The sequence below is a fragment of the Dama dama genome, chromosome 5 (genome assembly GCF_033118175.1).
Source record: "Dama dama isolate Ldn47 chromosome 5, ASM3311817v1, whole genome shotgun sequence".
In the NCBI taxonomy this organism is placed as follows: domain Eukaryota; kingdom Metazoa; phylum Chordata; class Mammalia; order Artiodactyla; family Cervidae; genus Dama; species Dama dama.
The window spans coordinates 39,276,766-39,293,767 of NC_083685.1; the positions used below are offsets into that span (position 1 = coordinate 39,276,766).

At 35.4% G+C, this 17,002-nt stretch overlaps 1 protein-coding gene across 1 annotated transcript in view; it reads left to right on the forward strand.

The window, feature by feature from the left end:
• FAT4 (FAT atypical cadherin 4) overlaps window positions 1-17,002 on the forward strand; it is a 171,838-nt gene that overhangs the window by 95,191 nt on the left and 59,645 nt on the right. The window contains exons 5-6 of the mRNA XM_061142315.1: window positions 3,374-4,296; window positions 4,937-5,111. Of these exons, the coding sequence (XP_060998298.1) occupies window positions 3,374-4,296; window positions 4,937-5,111 (1,098 nt within the window). The remainder of the gene's footprint in view (window positions 1-3,373; window positions 4,297-4,936; window positions 5,112-17,002) is intronic.

The following is a 17,002-nucleotide window of genomic DNA, read 5'->3' on the forward strand; positions in this document are numbered from 1 at the left end:
ATGCAGATCAATTGACCTGTAAATGAGTTTCATATTCCAGTGACCTGATGACCTTATTGGAACTGCTCCATAAAAGTGAATGTTGTTTGCAAGAGTTCCATGTGTTGCAGCTATATAATAAGTTGACAAATACTAGTTCATCATAGAAATAATTAGGCATTTATGGACTGTGAATAAATATGCACATTTTGTAACAGAGCCACATACCTACAGTTATGTGCTGTATTTCCTGGAACTAAATTATTCTCAAGACTGAAATAAAAACCAACCAAAAAAAAAAAAAAAAAAAACTAACACAACCATACACACAATAAAACTGCCAGAAAGAATCATGTAACTAAACCACTTTCAGAACACTGAACATAAATGGTTAGAAATATGCACTATTCGTAGCTTAAAGATCTGGGGGCTGTAAAAGCCCACTAAATTCAAGTTCTAGCACATATGAATAAATTATAGAATGTTAAAATAATATGTTTACTGATTCATGATTGGGATATTTGATGCAAGGAGTAGAGAGAGAAGAATGGCCTGAGCTCTTTATTTTTTAGGATAGTATAAAGGTTCAGGGAGAATTTTGAGTTTCAGTATGTCTACATGTATTTTCTAGATGTAGAGCACATGCCCAAAGTCACTTAGACATGACAGGAGTGAAAAATCCTTTTCTTGACAGTAAAGTCCATAGAGATGGTTTCCATGACCTATAATTGTAGCAGTACAGTTTTAGTTCCTGAGATGAAAGCTATTTCTTAGATTGTGCTGCAATATTTGTGCAAAACCAGTTGTATTTCTATGTTTATGTTCTCAAAGATAATGACTGTTATCATTACCAGTTCATTTTTTTTTTACCAGTTCATTTTTAATGTTATCATCTGATGTATTCATCATTATGAATTTAAATATAAAATCATTTTTATCTTTTTCATAATTCTAGTTAATATTTATTACTTCCAAAACCCACCTACCCAGCAAACTTTCTCCCTAAAAAGGAGGCTGTCCTGCCGTTTACGACAAGGCTATAAAATCTTGGTATCATGTTCTTTTTTTGCCTCTGCAAGTTAATTATTTACTCCAGGAAGTAGCATACACAGTGGACCAGGGGTGTTCCAATCCTAGATTTAATTGCTTGCCTTCCAGTTGATTTATGTAGAAATGTTAGGCCATCACTTTGTAGCCATGTGTAGTTTTGTCAGTATTTTAAATTTCTTTTGATCTTGGGCATGAAAGGTCTATATGCTTACATAGAAGTATATCTCTGCTTATTTGTATTATTTTTATCCAGGTGTCTTCATAACTTTTTCTCAATAATAATTGTGTCTGAATTTGTACCTCAAAGAATAGGAACTAAATATTTACTGACAGAGTTAGCCATAGGAAATGCAAAAAAAATTCCTAAGAGAGTAATTCTATTTAAAAATATATTAAATATATATCATTATAATATATGTGTGTATATATATGTATTTAAAATCAGATTACTTTCTCAATCAAATTACTTTCTCAGTAATATATCCATATTTGGTACCAGTTGATGAAAACTTTTTCTTTTTTCTGCATCAGTTGATAGAACTTTTCTTCCCCCAAACCTGTGGAATTTTAAGTCAGAGAGTTGAAGTAGGCTGTTGACCTTGTTCTATCCAGATCTTAAAATTCTCTTTATCTCCTGCTGGTGAATTGACCTATGACCTCCATTAGCTTTATTTATTCATATTTTTCCTGATCCTCAGTGTCCTAAGTATTTTGAACTTTATAACCTCTGCTTTGTTCTCTTGTGAATGGTCTTAAATAAACTGCAAAGATTAAAAGTCACAACTCTTAATGAGAAGAAAACCCCTACCTTTTCAAAGATCTACTCAGTCCTTGTTTATCCTAGAAATTTTTGTGAATAAGCCAGTGCCTGAAAGTTATCTCCAAAAATAGTTTCCTCTGCATCAACATATAGACAAAGACTCTTAGATAAGAGACTATCAAAGCATGGGAAAATAATAATTCTAGCATTAAAAACAACAACAAGAAAAAACAAATAAGCAGGCACTAACTGGTAGAAAAGAAAACTGTATTACTCAACTAAAACTTGCCTTTACAAGGACTTAAGGTGTTTCAAGAAAAGGCAGAAGCTAACTGAAGTATCTACAGAATTCTAAGAAAGAGTATTTTTCAAGAAAAGGGTGATCAACTTGCTCTCAAAGACTTTTGGCTAAGAGTGGACATCATTTTTGACACTTGAATAGATAAAGTTCATAAATAAAGGAGCCATTTGTAAGTAGTTTATATAACTCAATGGATTTTCCATAGCATAAGGTCCCAGAGTAGAGTATCTCTTTATTAAGGATGGATTATCTAGGTATAAGATATGTTTCTTAGAAATTCTTGGGTGATCCTATAATTGCCCAGCATGTTTATGATAAAACATATAAATACACATGACATTATGGACCAGTGAAGAAAATGCTATTCTGGGGCAGGAAATATAATTTTTCTTTGTGTTTGCGCTGCTTATCTGTAATTTAGCTTTAAATTATTTACTAAACTAATGAATAGGCTGAGCGATTCTCCACATCATCTCTGTTAGAAGAATGTCTAAATCATTTTCTGAAATGATTTATATATGCTTTTTTAAATTAAGATGTGACATATGTTCCTGGGAAAAACTGATAAAACACTATCTAAAAATAGCCCAATAATAGTGTGAATCTTTATATTTGGAGTCTTTTATGCATACATTTACTGCTAACATTTCCTTCAAAAATACTTTTAAACCACAGTAAATAAACATAATAAAATTTGAAAGAGAATTATTTTCTCAGAGGTATTAGCCAGACACTTAATAGGAATTAAAAAGTATTTATTGGTTCTGCCAAGAAATGTAAAAGTAGACTTAAAGCATCCATGACTAATGCCATATATCAGAAAATTTTATTATCATTCTCTGAAAATTGGTGTTGGCCGCAATAAATTACTAATGTGATAAATGTTTGGCTAGTAGTAGAGTGTGGCACTGTTAATGTTGAACTCTCAGGAATTATGTGACAGCAATAAAGAAATGTATAGAAAAATATCCGCTCTCTAGTATATTTTTTTCCTCTTTACTTTCGTAATTTACCATTTCAACACCTTGGTAATAGCCAGCAGTATATAGATCATTTGTTCACCAGATTGTAAACATCTTTTTAAATCAAATGATACCAAGAAAAGAGTTATGGGTTATGTATTCCTTGGAAAGAAAATTAACTGTGGCTAAATCATTCATAAGGTGTGTTTGGAGGCCATGTGTATCAAATACACAGGTTCATATCATGAATTTTTTGGTGCAGTTTAGTTTGCAATCAGCATTTAGTTCAGAAAATTTAATTTTTTTCCCCTTCCATTTCAGGCATCAACTCCCAGTTGGCTTACAGCATTGCTTCTGGTGATAGCCTTGGGCAGTTTACAGTTGACAAGAATGGGGTATTGAAAGTTCTAAAACCTTTGGACCGGGAGAGTCAGTCCTTCTACAATCTGGTCGTTCAAGTGCATGACCTGCCACAGCTTCCAGCCTCCAGATTCACAAGCACTGCTCAAATCTCCATTATTTTGCTGGATGTCAATGATAACCCCCCAACCTTTCTTTCCCCTAAATTGACCTACATTCCAGAAAATACACCTATTGATACCATTGTTTTCAAAGCACAAGCAACTGACCCAGACAGCGGCCCAAACAGCTACATTGAATACACCCTACTGAACCCTTCGGGAAATAAGTTCACTATGGGGACCATCGATGGAGAAGTAAGGCTCACTGGAGAGCTAGATAGAGAGGAGGTTTCCAATTACACGCTCACGGTGGTGGCTACGGACAAAGGTCACCCATCTCTGTCTTCATCTACAGAGGTGGTAGTTATGGTACTTGACATCAACGATAATAACCCTGTTTTTGAACAGGCCATGTATAAAGTGGAGATTAATGAAAATACACTTACTGGAACGGATATAATACAAGTATTCGCAGCAGATGGAGATGAAGGTACAAATGGACAGGTCCGCTATGGCATTGTCGATGGTAATGCCAATCAGGAATTTCGGATCGACTCAGTCACAGGGGCAATCACCGTGGCTAAGCCTTTGGATCGCGAGAAGACCCCTACTTACTCTTTAACTGTTCAGGCAACAGATCGGGGCAGCACTCCCAGAACTGATACCTCTACCGTCAGCATTGTTCTTCTGGATGTTAATGATTTTGTCCCCATATTTGAGCTATCTCCATATTCTGTAAATGTCCCTGAGAATCTGGGAACATTACCCAGAACAGTTCTTCAGGTAAGTATATTTAAATCAAGGAAATATTGTGCTCATTGTAAGACAATCCATTTAGTTACAATGGTCATGCTACCCCACTCTCTTCCTCATTCCTGTCCAAAACGCTTACTTGCCGATACAGTAGATCTTGAAAATGTTTATGAAAATTACACCTAAGGACCTGTTGATTTCCTTGTAGATGAAATATTGTATTTCAATTATATCCTTTTGTGTTTACCTCTGCTGCACACATTTATGCATTTGTGCATTTTTGAATTTTGTTTCACTGTAACAGTTATTCTAAGAAAATAAAATGATGTTAAAGTTTGAAAACTTTTACAAATGTTGTTCATCATTCCCCCTTTACAAATCCAACTACCTGGATGAATCTGCTGTTAAAAGATTTTTTGTGGAATCTTCCAAAAATGCAATGTGTTGATTTTATACCCGGTTTTATACAAATTATATATTGTACTCTGTGCCATTTTCATATTTTACCTAAAACTTATAAACATGTCTCTGAAACCTTTTAATATTGGTCTGTATGACTCTACCCTATTATTTTCAATAATAGACTTATTTTTAATAATACACTTTATTTCATGATATACATTTTGTGAGTATTACTCACATTCATGGCCTGTATTATTTTCTCCTGTAGGTGGTGGCAAGAGATGATGATCAAGGTTCCAACAGCAAACTCTCTTATGTTCTATTCGGTGGTAATGACGACAATGCTTTTACTCTCTCAGCTAGTGGAGAACTTCGAGTAACACAGAGTTTGGACCGTGAAACAAAGGAACATTTTGTCTTGCTGATCACAGCTACAGATTCAGGTAAATCTGTAATAACCTTGTTCGACAGTGAAAATTTTCTTCATAATATATGTAAATGGAAGTATGTTTATCCACCACTAAACTAAATGTCTTTTGAAATTTACTAATGCTTGGAACTTCAGTTATATCCACATCATTTTATAGAACATAGATCACTTTATGACATTTATATGTAAATGGGAAGGGTTTAAGCACATTACAAACAAAGCTCTATTCCTATAAGACACAATATATCCTTGCCTGGTAGGCTGACCCAGTATCTTTGGGGGTGACTCTATACTCTACCCCTTGACTTTGGACATTTCAAGTACCTTAGCTTTGAAAAATTCAGATGGTTCTAACTGGTCATGGAGTTAAGACAGTGGGTCCAGAGTTCTACTTCATGAGTCCTGTAGGTTCTGCAAAATCATAAGTAGATATAATAAGCATCTGATGAAGCCCTACAGAACTCCAAAAGGGGTGTCAGTGAGAGCCTGGCTTCTCACTGAGTAGCAGTGTAAAAAACCACTACAATATTGTAAAGTAATTAACCTCCAACTAATAAAAATAAATGAAAAAATAAATAAATAAATAAAAATATTAAAAAAAAAAAACTACCACAGGGAGAAAGAAAAGCAGTATACATTAGCTCTCACTGTTTGGAAACAGTAATTGCATAAAATTGTAGAGCAAGTAGTATAAAATACAGTCTATTCAAAAAGTAACATTACTGTTAACCACTATTTTGTTTTACACTTCTAATTCAAAGCTGAAACAACTAAAATTTGTTAAAGCACCTCCGTGCCTTGAAGAAAGTAGACGTGCTTAAATATGTGTTGAATAAATGAATGAATAAATGAATCATTGATCTTCAAAAGTCTCAGGGAATTATGAAGCGTTGTCCTTATGTAATATTCATTTATAAAAATTGTTAAAACTTCCTATTTTAATTATTGAGAAAGTTAGTAATGTTGACATCTCTTTATTAATTTGTTGAAATTGTTTTAAGACCAGGCAGATTTGTTGGAACCTCAAAGGACTGACATTTTTGGTATATGGATATTTATGTAGATGTGTGGCTACTGCTATAGGAGAATTATTCTGAATTTTCAAATGAGCTGTGTTTACTGTGGTTGAAATGTTTTTGATGAGTATAATTGAGCGATATTTTTGTTATTTGTGACCAATTTCAGAGTATACAATTTCATGTCACTGCTTCATAAAAAAGGAAATTTGAAGATTAAGAGTAATTATAAATTTATGTTAAGTATGTGAATGATAGTGCCATTGCTTATTTATCAAGATGGCTCTGTCTGTATTATTTGCCATTTATTTTTGGGAATGTAATCATCTTAGACTATTGCTTTGTGAAAGAAAGCATGATTCTTGGTTTTTTTTTTTTAAATATGTGTGAATAACTGTGTTATATTTCATGCAAACTATAAAATCCCAGGCCATGATGAGCAGAATGTAGTGTGGTAACCATATAAAACTTAAACCAAGTTGATCTGAAACATGTTTCATTATATGTGTCGGCAGTACTTCTCGGTCAGGAGATAAACATTCTCAGGTGACAAATGCAGTCCCTGCCACATGGCTCAGGTCAATCTGGTATTTCAAGAGTCATCTGGAGACAAGAAAAGGATAAAGAGGAGTACAAACTAGTAGAGGGTCAGATATTTAGAGGCGAGACTTTATAATGAAAACACCGCAGACTCAGCTCTCCTCTGCAGTTGCTGGGTATGTGCAGTCAATTCTAGGCACTCCCAGAAGCAGAGTCTTTGTGGAGATCATTTAGGGGAGGAGGAACCAGACCCAGGAATCTGGCTGCTAAGGCATCCGTCACTATAAAACCTGCTGCACAAAATGGTGCGTCACACAAAGGTCATCCCAGGGCGAGGAGCAGATTGTGATTGTGAGAATCAGAGATGCAGTGTAGGGTGACCCTGGATGGACATGGCACCACTCGTAGAAGTTCTCCATCAGGGGATTTGTGATTTGGAACATTCTAAGTCAAAAGCCATGTCAGAGAAAGAATGTAGACATCTAGACAAGAGTGCCTGTTTTCAATCAGATCGTTCTGAGAATTTAAAAACGTTTTTGTGTGCCTGTGGAAGCCAAGAGGGGGATATTGTGCAGGGGAAGGGAATGGTTGTTTTTTGACATTTGGCAATCTGAGTCATGCAGTTTGCCAGATATTACAGATATTAACCCATTTCTACACATTACTTTATTATCTCAGAGACTATGGTGTTTTTGTTTCCACTCTACTTATAGTAAACTCCTCAGAGTAATTAAGTCATTTGCTCAGGTGGTGGCGCAGTGGTAAAGAATTCACCTGCCAATGGAGGAGACTTGAGACATGGGTTCAGCCCCTGGGTTGGGAAGATCCCCTGGAGTAGAAAATGGCTAAACTACTCCAGTGTTCTTGCCTGGAAAGTCGCATGGACAGAAGAGCCTGGAGAGCTACAGTCTATAGGGTCGCAAAGAGTCAGACACAACTGAGCACTCACACGCACACACACACTCACACACACACACACACACACACACACACACAGCCAAGAAGTAGCAGAGTAAGATTCAGACCCTAGTGTATCTGACTTCCAAGTTTAGTGTATGTGAAGGTTTTAGTGTTGAGGTAAAGTAAAATTTGAAAAGTGTATATTAATTTCCAAAATAATTTTATTTGCAAAGTAAACCCAATAATTGTCTATATAATATACTGATTAAAAGCTTTAAATTTGAACTGACAATGATTTAAATTCTGGTTTTCTCAAATTTTATTTTGTGATTCAGACAAAATCTATCATCTCTTTCTTTTTTTTTTCTATCATCTCTTTCAATCTCAGTATTTTCTCAGTAAAATGGGGATAATAGTAATTACAAAGTAGTTTATTACAATGTTTAACTGATAACGATATGTGTTAAATATGCCTAACACATTGTGTATATAATGATTTTAGTGAATTGTGATCCATGCACTTTAAACATTCAAAAATTCTTATAAATGGCTACCCTGTTCCTTACTACTTAATTAGTCTTATTTAAAAATGTATCAATTGTTTAAAAAACATTTTTAAAAAATTGCAACTCATACTTTTTCATTTTATGCATTACTACATTAAGAATTTTTATTGTAGTATCAGTTTTTTCAGACTTTCAAAGAATATATTGCATGGTCAGTGCTTAACCATTAAAAACTGTAGGTCAGCCAAATTATGGTTAGGGAGGAATTTGTGGGCAGTCAGCAAACTTAACCACCACTTGTAATGATGCTTCTTCATCAATGTGACAGCATAAAAATGACATTTCATTAGGGGAAAAAAATGAAAGAAAAAGAAAGGTAAGAAGGAAGGAAGTGAAAAAAAGAGGGGGAGGAAGAAAGAGGGAAGTAGGGAGGGACCAAAGAAGGAAGGAAGGGAGGGAAAGAAAACTGGAAATAATAGAGTTAAAAGTGTTCTCTTCTAGTACGCTTGGGTGAGTCAGCCTGTTGAGAGGAATTTTCACAAGGAGAAGATTCATTAGAGCATTGGTCTAAATGTGCAGACTTTGCAAGAACCAAGTCCTGGTTTCAGGGAGCTGGGCTGTGTGCATTCATGATGCCATCAGCCACGATCCTAGAGGAAATTTGAGATCTAAAATTATTACTATAAGGACAAGTAATGCAAGTGCAACTCTAATTTCTATGAAGTACTGTTGCCATTAGATGCAAAATGTGAAGACCAAGTGTGTTTGTATTCTATCCAATATTGAGATAGAAGAGCTATGAGTTATTAGAAAGTGACAGTTCAGATTATCAGTAAAATGAAATTATGTGGCTATCTGTCATTCAGGGCCTTAAACATAATGTTAAGAATCATGGTGGGAGGCATGAATGAGATTCAGGGACATTGGTCCCTTGGTCAGAGTATTTTGGCAGTCTTGGAAATTAGATAATTACTTGAAAATTTCCCCAAAGTACAGACTTTTATGAGTGCTTTTTTGCTGGGTTGTCTTGAGACGGACTGGTGGTTTATGAGGACACAGGAGTAGAAGCATTGAAGTAGTGTATGGAGATCATTTAATATGAATCACATATGAAGCAATCAGAAATTGTGAGGTATGTTGGACTAGATGTTTTTAAAATTATTAAAACTCATGTGCGACCATAATTTTATATCCAGTTCCTTTCTATACTTCCAGTGTCATCAGTATCCACTTGTGTAGAACAGTGTGAGAGCTTCAGATATCAGGCTTCAGAATTTGCAGTTTTATATTCCAGGAATGAAGTCTCTGACACAGGATTTAAAATACTTATTCACTGCCATGATTTAAAAGTCAAATTAGTAGATGACATGAGAAAATTCAGAAAAATATGGCAGCTTTTAGGTCCCAGATGCCAGGTTATTCTCAAATTGGCAGTGTTCTGAGAACCAGGAAAATATCAAAGTGTTCTAAAACAAGAAAAAAATTTGACAGTTTTATTCCTTAGCTCACAAATCATTTTTCCTTTGCTCTTTTGAAATTCTTACCTGATGGCAACCCAAAGATGGGTCAACTTTGGCAATATGGCAGCAATTGAAGCAGCAGCTTATTTTTATCAGCAGACCTCTAAATCTTTGAATATTTGTGGAGAAGATATTAGCATTCCACTTTCATCGTATTTTTATTTACTGACTGCAGGGCTGTAGAGTAGCACATCTGGAAGCTCTCTATGGACTCCTGTCTACTGCTTAAAATGAATACGACCACACTATCCTATGTGTGTGGGGCCAAGTATTGCACGGTTAAATAACAAAACCAGGACAGAGGGTAACAATTCTACCTCACTTTTTTTTTTCTCCCATAGGATTTACTTACTAAAGATTAATTTAAAGAGGTGAGGCGACAACTCAATTAAAGATAATATTTTGTTCAACTGATATAATAAAAAGTGTGGATGTTCTGCCTTCAGTCCAAATTACTCATTGTTATTTCTTCTAGAAATACATACCAAGTAGACACCCCCAGGATGCTAAGGCTTCACCCAGGTGTGGTCATGAAGGTACCACAGAGAACCCAGCACTATGTGGTTCATCCTGAGAGGGGAGCTGGCCCTAAAGCAGTAACTGTCCTTCACATTTTGACATTCTGTTCCCAAGGATCCTTCCTTCCAAAAGTTTTCCTTACCATTTTCTCATAAGTGCAACAAATTAAGTAATATGTTTTAAGTAGCATAAGTAGCAGGGAATTATCAGGGAAACCCAGAGCTGTATACTTTCAAAAAGTTAATCCTAAGAATTAATTTACAAAATGGAAATATATTATAAAGGTAAACACATAGCTTTATGGTTAAAAAGAGGTTCAAAATCCATCTCTGACAATTTTTAGGTATGTGACGTTGAACAAGTTACTTCTGTGTGTGTGTGCTCAGTCGCTCAGTTGTGTTTGACTCTTTGCAACCCTTTGAACTATAGCCCACCAGACTCCTCTGTCCATGGGATTTTCCAGGCAAGAATACTGGAGTGGGTTGCCATTTCCTTCTCCAGGTGATCTTCCTGACTTAGGGATGGAATCCACATCTCCTACTTTGGAGGGCGGTTACCTTTGTATTGTTATCTATTTGATGGAAACACTAATTCCTACATGAAAAATGTATTAGCAGGAATAAATATGGAAATGACCTATTTTAGCTATTAATATTAGTCAGCATATTTGTTGGACATCTTCAGCTTAGTAAGGTCAAATAAAATTTCTGATTTTTATCCATCCTAATCTCCATAAGTTGTTCTCTGTCCCCAGTTTCACAATTGCTCAAGGCAAACTTTGTTCAACAAGTCCATTGACAACTAGACTCTGACTCCCAAAATGTCCTGAATTGATCCAGTTTTCTTTATCTCCACTACCACCACCTTAGTCTGTGTGCATGTGTGCTTGCTAAGTCACTTCAGTCATGTCTGACTCTTTGTGACACTATGGACCGTAGCCCACCAGGCTCCTTGGTCCATGGGATTCTCCAGGCAGGAACACCAGAGCATGTTGCCATGCTCTCCTCCACTGGATCTTCCCAACACAGGGATTGAACCTGCATCTCTTATGTCTCCTGCATTGGTAGGTGGGTTCTTTACCACTAGCGCCACCTGGGAAGCTCCCCACTTTAGTCCAAGCCAGGGCAAATATGATAAATTTCTAACTGCCTTTCTCCCCCACAGTATGCTCTCCAACAAGCAGCTCATGAATTAAAGCCATAAAATAAATGATTATGCCCTGTTGCTTAATTAAAACTATTCAATGATTTCCAAGAATAAAAACTAAATTTCTTACCATTGACCACATGGCATTAAATGACCTTGCCTCTGTCCACTATCTGACCCCTCTGTCATCAAATGCTGCTGCCTTTATTATGTTCACCATTGGTCATTGTCACCTCTCAACTCTGTTCAGTATCTCCACATTGGTTTGGTTGAAATCAGCTAGTGTAGTATTTACACTACAGAAATCAGCAAGCTTACGGGTCAGGTGACTTACTTCTAGAGAGTGGTTGCTAAACAGTGACAGCAAATTGCTAGTGCCAGTTAATCTGGCCCCTTTAAAAATGCCAACCTTTTTCTCATCCTTGGCCCTTTACATTTGTACCTGTAGTTCTCACTGTCTGGAATGTTCTACTTTGTAGCTGGCTATTTTGTTGTTTTCATTTTTTAATGGGGGGGGGGGCGGGACAGGCGATATCTGTATCATGGTCATTTTGTCATTGCATCTAAGTAAAATGTCAACTTCTCAGAGAGAATTTATCAGACTGTCAGTCTATAGGTCCCACTCCCCATCTCTCCAATGTTTCTATCACATTACTCTGTTGTGAATTTGTTCTTAAACATTAATTGCTATTTACAGTTATATGTTTATATAGAATATAATGCTTTCCTGGTGGCTCAGCAATAAAGAATCTGCCTGCCAGTGAAGGAAATGTGGATTCCATCCATGGGTTGAGAAGATCCCCTGGAGAAGGAAATGGCAACCCACTCCAGTATTCTTGTCTGGGAAATCCCATGGACAGAGTGACCTGGCAGTCTACAGTTTGATTACCTCATCAATAGCTGTCATACTTCTAGTATCATGTAAGTGAAAGTGAAAGTTGCTTAGTTGTGTCTAACTCTTTGCCATGGACTATGCAGTCCATGGAATTCTTCAGGCCAGAATACTGGAGTGGGTAGCCTTTCCTTCTCCAGGGGATCTTCCCAACCTAGGGATCAAACCCAGGTCTCCTGCATTGCAGGCAGATTCTTTACCAGCTCAGCCACTAGGAGAGGCCAAGAATACTGGCGTGGGTAGCCCATCCCTTCTTCAGGGGATCTTCCCGACCCAGCATCGAACCCAGGTCTCCCACATTGTAGGCAGATTCTTTACCAGCTGAGCTACCAGGGAAGCTCCTAAGTCTTGTTCAAAACTGAATTCCCAGAAACACTCAGAACAGAATGTGTAATATAGCAGTTGCTGAATAAACATTTGTTGAATGAATGAATCATTTAATGAGTGAAAAATGATCATAATTATTTATCAACTAATCACCATCCTATTATTTTAATATGCAACTATTATTTCATATTTATTTACCATACTTAAATGCAGTTTATTATTATGTAATTATCACTTGCAGATTTTTTCAAAGGACCTACCAAGAAAGGAAAAGTGCCAATCTTTTTTAACTGATGGCTGAAATTCCAGAAGTTTTTGCTACACTGGTTGTGGTCATTCAAATTGACCCCTGCTTTGAAAAGCACATAAGCAGTTAAGGCTCTGTGGTGTTTAGTGTGATGTGATAAATTGCAGTCATATGTAAAGACCCACTGAAGCATTTTATGGCTTTAATTCAGTTTCAAATGCTTCAAAATACTGCTTGAGCTATATTCTCATGACTCTCCCCTGAACCTTCTGGCTTTTATTCAATTCTGTTATCTAGTAGATGTTTCTAGGTAGGTCTTATCTCTACTTTGTGACATGCTGCCTACCTTTTCTTGGTTTGGGTCACTGACTCAGAATCTGCATAAACAGACACTGTGCTTTGGAAAAGTTTCGGCATTTGGCAATACTTTTATATCTGGACTTCCCACAGCAAAAAAGTGTGAGCCTCCCATATCTCCCAAAACACCGAATACCTTTTTAGCTACCAAATAATAATAATAATATATATAGTTTATTATATATATTTATATATATATCCCACATGTGGTATTTGACTTCACGTAGCTTAATAATAAAGGCCTATGATTCTTCACATAAACGTAATGTGAAAAATTTTACTTATTTTGTGATGAGAATTTTGGTGTTTAGATAAGCATTTCCAATAGATATATATCCATGGAATTTTCCAAGTCTCAGAATTTTTTTAACCTTCGGTGATCTTCTACCCTCACCAGTAAATTCATAGTCTGTGACCTATCAAAATCTACTACTACACTTAAAGGAAGTGAATTAGTACACGAGAAAGCAGTAAAACAAGATGTGACTATAAGGGGTTATTGAAGTTATAATAACCTAGTGTGTAATATGGAAGGATTTTAAAAGAAAGCTGTATATGAAAAATCCTAAGTGAGAAAAATCTGACTTAAAATGCCAATTTTATAGCCAGAAGTCTTCTTGGAAATGAGCCAGTCCATTTCCTTTATTTTTGAGATAAGAAAATTGAGGCCTGAAATAATTAGGCAGTTTGCCAGAGCTTACAGACCCAGAGAATATCAGAGTCAAGAACAATATCCAGGATTTCTGCCTTCCAACTGAGCCCTTGTTCGCTTATGGTATATCTGAAAAAAGATCAGAATCTGATTACCCTTTGCAAAACATAAATTTCCAAAAACACAATTTAAAAAAAAAAAAAACAATTTTAAGAAAGCTTTTCTTCTAATATGCGATCCATTGTACTCTAATGAATAAAGCATTCTGTTATTTTTCTTTTTCCAAATACATAAATAAATGTTTCAAAATATTTTAAGTGGTGTCAAATCAACTGGAATCAGTAATTTCAATACTGATTGTTTGAGAACAAGCTTCAATTTAGGCATTGTTCAAATTAAATTGCTAAGTAGGAGAAGATATAAAAAATTCACTAGGCTTTACAGGTAGAAGATGATAATACTGCCAATTATTCCAACCAATTGTCATTTTGCATTTGCATTTATTAAAACCAAACTATAATGGTAATTTAATAGATCTTATAAGTGAAGTATTATTAGAGTCAATGAGACTCATGTGCTTCTCTGGGCTGTCAATGTGTAACAAGCATCTGGACAATGTTTTGTCAGGAAGCATCTGTGGAGCAGGCTCTACCAGGGATTCTTCTAGGAACTAGAGATATAGTGGTGAAAAAATGACAGTCTCTGTCCTCACAAAAGTTACATTCTAGTCAGAAAGATAGACAGAATATAATACATAGGTCGGGAGTTATATGAGGTACTATGTAATTAAATAAAGCAGGTTAAGTGGCCAGAGAGGAAGGAATTGGAGGTATTATTTTTAATAGTAGAGTCAGGACAGTGGAATGTGAAAATCTGGGTAAATTTGCAGATGAAACGGTTCCTAGACAAGGATCAGGTTGCCTTTATTCAAAGGACAACTGGAAGGCCTGGACGGCTTTACTAGAGTAAAAGAAAGGAAAAGTCTTGATAAATGAATTAGGCAGAGGCTGAATCATCTCAATGTTTTAGGCCAGGGAAAGAAGTTTTACTTTTATTCAAAGAGAAAAGCAAAGTCTTGTTAAAGCTTTGGACAGGGGAGCAACAAGGAATTTTGGAGTGGCCTGTTTTTGTGGAAAAGAGATCTGGTTTTATGTCAGTGGTGAAAACTACAGTGGAAATAGAGATGGTGATTAAAAGGCCATGACAGCAGTGCTTGAGAATGTTTGAAATTAGGCTACAGTATGGAGGAGGTGTGAAAGAGCTAAATATTTTATCCGTTTTGAAGGTTAAGCCACTAGGACTTGATGATGGAATTGGAGGTGTAGGAAATTAGTAAAAGAGACAAATCAAGCGTGTGTCCTAGAGTATTGCCCTGAGAAATTTGGGGATAGCAAAACGAAAGATTTTTTTAGGTTGAATTTTCCTTACATTAGTTTTTTGATATACTGTATTTTAGATATTATGAAATCTCCAGTGGAGATGGCAGGTAGATATAAAAGTTTAGTTCTCTGGAAACACGTTTGAGTAGAGATACAACTTATGTGGACAGACTTTAGACAATGTTCATTCTGTCCTTGCCTAGTGCTTGTTTGCACCAGATTTCTTACTATAGGATCTGATTTAATCTCACAACAGCCTTGTAAATTGGATTCCGATATTATGAATTAAAAGAAAAACAAAAACAAAGCTAAGTATTAGAGAAGTAAACAACTTGACTCAGACCTGCAGCTGTTAATCAGTAGAAACAGAATCTGAAGCCACTAAACCTGATCAAGGAGACCATTTCTTAACTATGACTCATCTTGCCCACAGATTAGCTCATCTAACGTATTATGTTTCATGTAAACCGTGTCTATGAGTTTCTTCTCTTTGGATTAAATATCATTTTATATTAAAAAGAGAAATGATTTTTGCAGCAAAAAAAGAGAAATAACATTCAGTTCTCTGCCATTGAAACAGCGAGTAAAATAAGAATATTCATGAATTCAAAATCAAAGGATTACTGTTCTCAGATCAAGAAATGCATATCCAAGAGCTTTATGGAGTTTTACGGAGTGCAAAGCAAATGTTTAATACTATACTTAGAATATACAATATGTATGATACAATTGGGTGGTGTTATTTGCATTTAATTGGGGTGTGGGAGATTAAATTGTGCACAAATTAAATATATTACCTTTATTTATCTGTTCTCGGTCTAATATGCTAACAGGCTAAAGAGAGATTCTGGCTATAGATTTGGCCAAAAAGTCTAGTAGTGAACTATGTGTCAGCATAATTAATAGGTCTGAGGGGAAATTTTCAGTTATTAGCATCCCTAATTAAGGGCATTTATCATCTGATTGAAAGGGGATAAACTTCATTCTTATGCAGGGATTGGAAATTACTTTTTAATGAAGGGGAAACATGATGCTTTTGCCAAAGTTAATCTTAAAATCTAATCACTATGCTTAGTTTCTTGGTGAGGCTATGATGACATTTTGAATGAAAACTATTTGTCACATTGTTCAGCTGAGAGGGTCACTGCATTGCAAATGTCTCTATAATCAAGAGAGGTCAGAAATGTGGAATATGACATTTTACATTTGAGGAGAGTTGCTTTTTAAATGTTCCAGAAAGACTGCATTCTGTCAGTATTATTTGTGGGAAGATATTGAAGAAGAACTTGCCTTGTCTGTTATAATGAACATTCTTAGTAATGAAAAATACTTGAAAACTTTCCGTAAGACATCAATGATTCCATAAATCAAACAGTGCTAGGGTAATCTTCAGTTACCAGAAATCACTTGCATTTAACTTAATTATATATTTGAGTCAAAGGAAGTTTGATTATTTCCATTGGAATATTTGTCTTAGATGAGAATTTTGTTTCCAAGGTTCATAACTGGTTATTGTTTTACTTCCTCTTATTTCCAATAAGTTTAGTACAAAACCCATTAGTGACTAAGTGTTATCATAAATCATTTATTTACATAATATTCTTTAAATCAGCTACACTATAGTAGAAACAATTTTTCCTACATAGTGTTTAATTTGTATAGTCATAAGATAAAAATACAAAAAGAAAGATGATCAAGCTTCCAAAATTCCAATAAATAATAGCTAGAATTGCTATCATGTTGCATAGAATTAAAATTTGATGAAGTAATTTCAGTCTATTTCTCATTTACTTAATTTCAGATATAAATCTGAGTAGATGAAGGAAACCGAACTTTGAAATGGAAACAAACTTTGAAATATTAAAGAGAATGTTTATATTACATAAAGGATAAATATTAAATA